We start from the raw sequence: 420 nt of genomic DNA, 5'->3' as shown, positions 1-420 counted from the left end.
TCCACTGATCTCTCTATCTCCGTCTGCTTCTCATCCTCGTCCACTATACTTGTTCTCCATCCTCGTCTGCTTCTCGTCCTCGTCCGCTGTTCTCTTTATCTCTTCCTCGTCCACTTTCCTCCGTCCTCGTCTGCTTCTCATCCTCGTCCGCAGATCTCCCTCTCTGCCTCCGTCTGCTTCCCGGCCTCGTCCGCTGTCCTCGTTTTCCATCCTCATCTGCTTCTTGTCCTCGTCCGCTGATCTCTCTCTCTCTCTCTCTCTGTCTCTCTCTCGCTGCCTGCATCTCTTCTTAATCCACTGTCCTCGTTCTCCATCCTCGTCTGCTTCTCATCCTCGTCCGCAGATCTCCCTCTCTGCCTCCGTCTGCTTCCCGGCCTCGTCCGCTGTCCTCGTTTTCCATCCTCATCTGCTTCTTGTCCT

The 420-nt window shown here is 55.5% G+C and overlaps 1 protein-coding gene across 1 annotated transcript in view; it reads right to left on the bottom strand.

Moving 5' to 3' along the window:
- The window catches only part of LOC121925473 (lysosomal-associated transmembrane protein 4A-like), an 18,669-nt gene extending 18,459 nt beyond the window's left edge, over nt 1-210 (bottom strand). The window contains exon 1 of the mRNA XM_042457662.1: nt 50-210. Coding sequence (XP_042313596.1) covers nt 50-210 — 161 coding nt within the window. The remainder of the gene's footprint in view (nt 1-49) is intronic.
- Nucleotides 211-420: the final 210 nt, after the last annotated feature.

Source organism: Sceloporus undulatus, chromosome 1 (genome assembly GCF_019175285.1).
Source record: "Sceloporus undulatus isolate JIND9_A2432 ecotype Alabama chromosome 1, SceUnd_v1.1, whole genome shotgun sequence".
In the NCBI taxonomy this organism is placed as follows: Eukaryota; Metazoa; Chordata; class Lepidosauria; order Squamata; family Phrynosomatidae; genus Sceloporus; species Sceloporus undulatus.
Note: the sequence above shows the minus strand (reverse complement) of the source record. Positions and strands in the feature narration are given on the sequence as shown.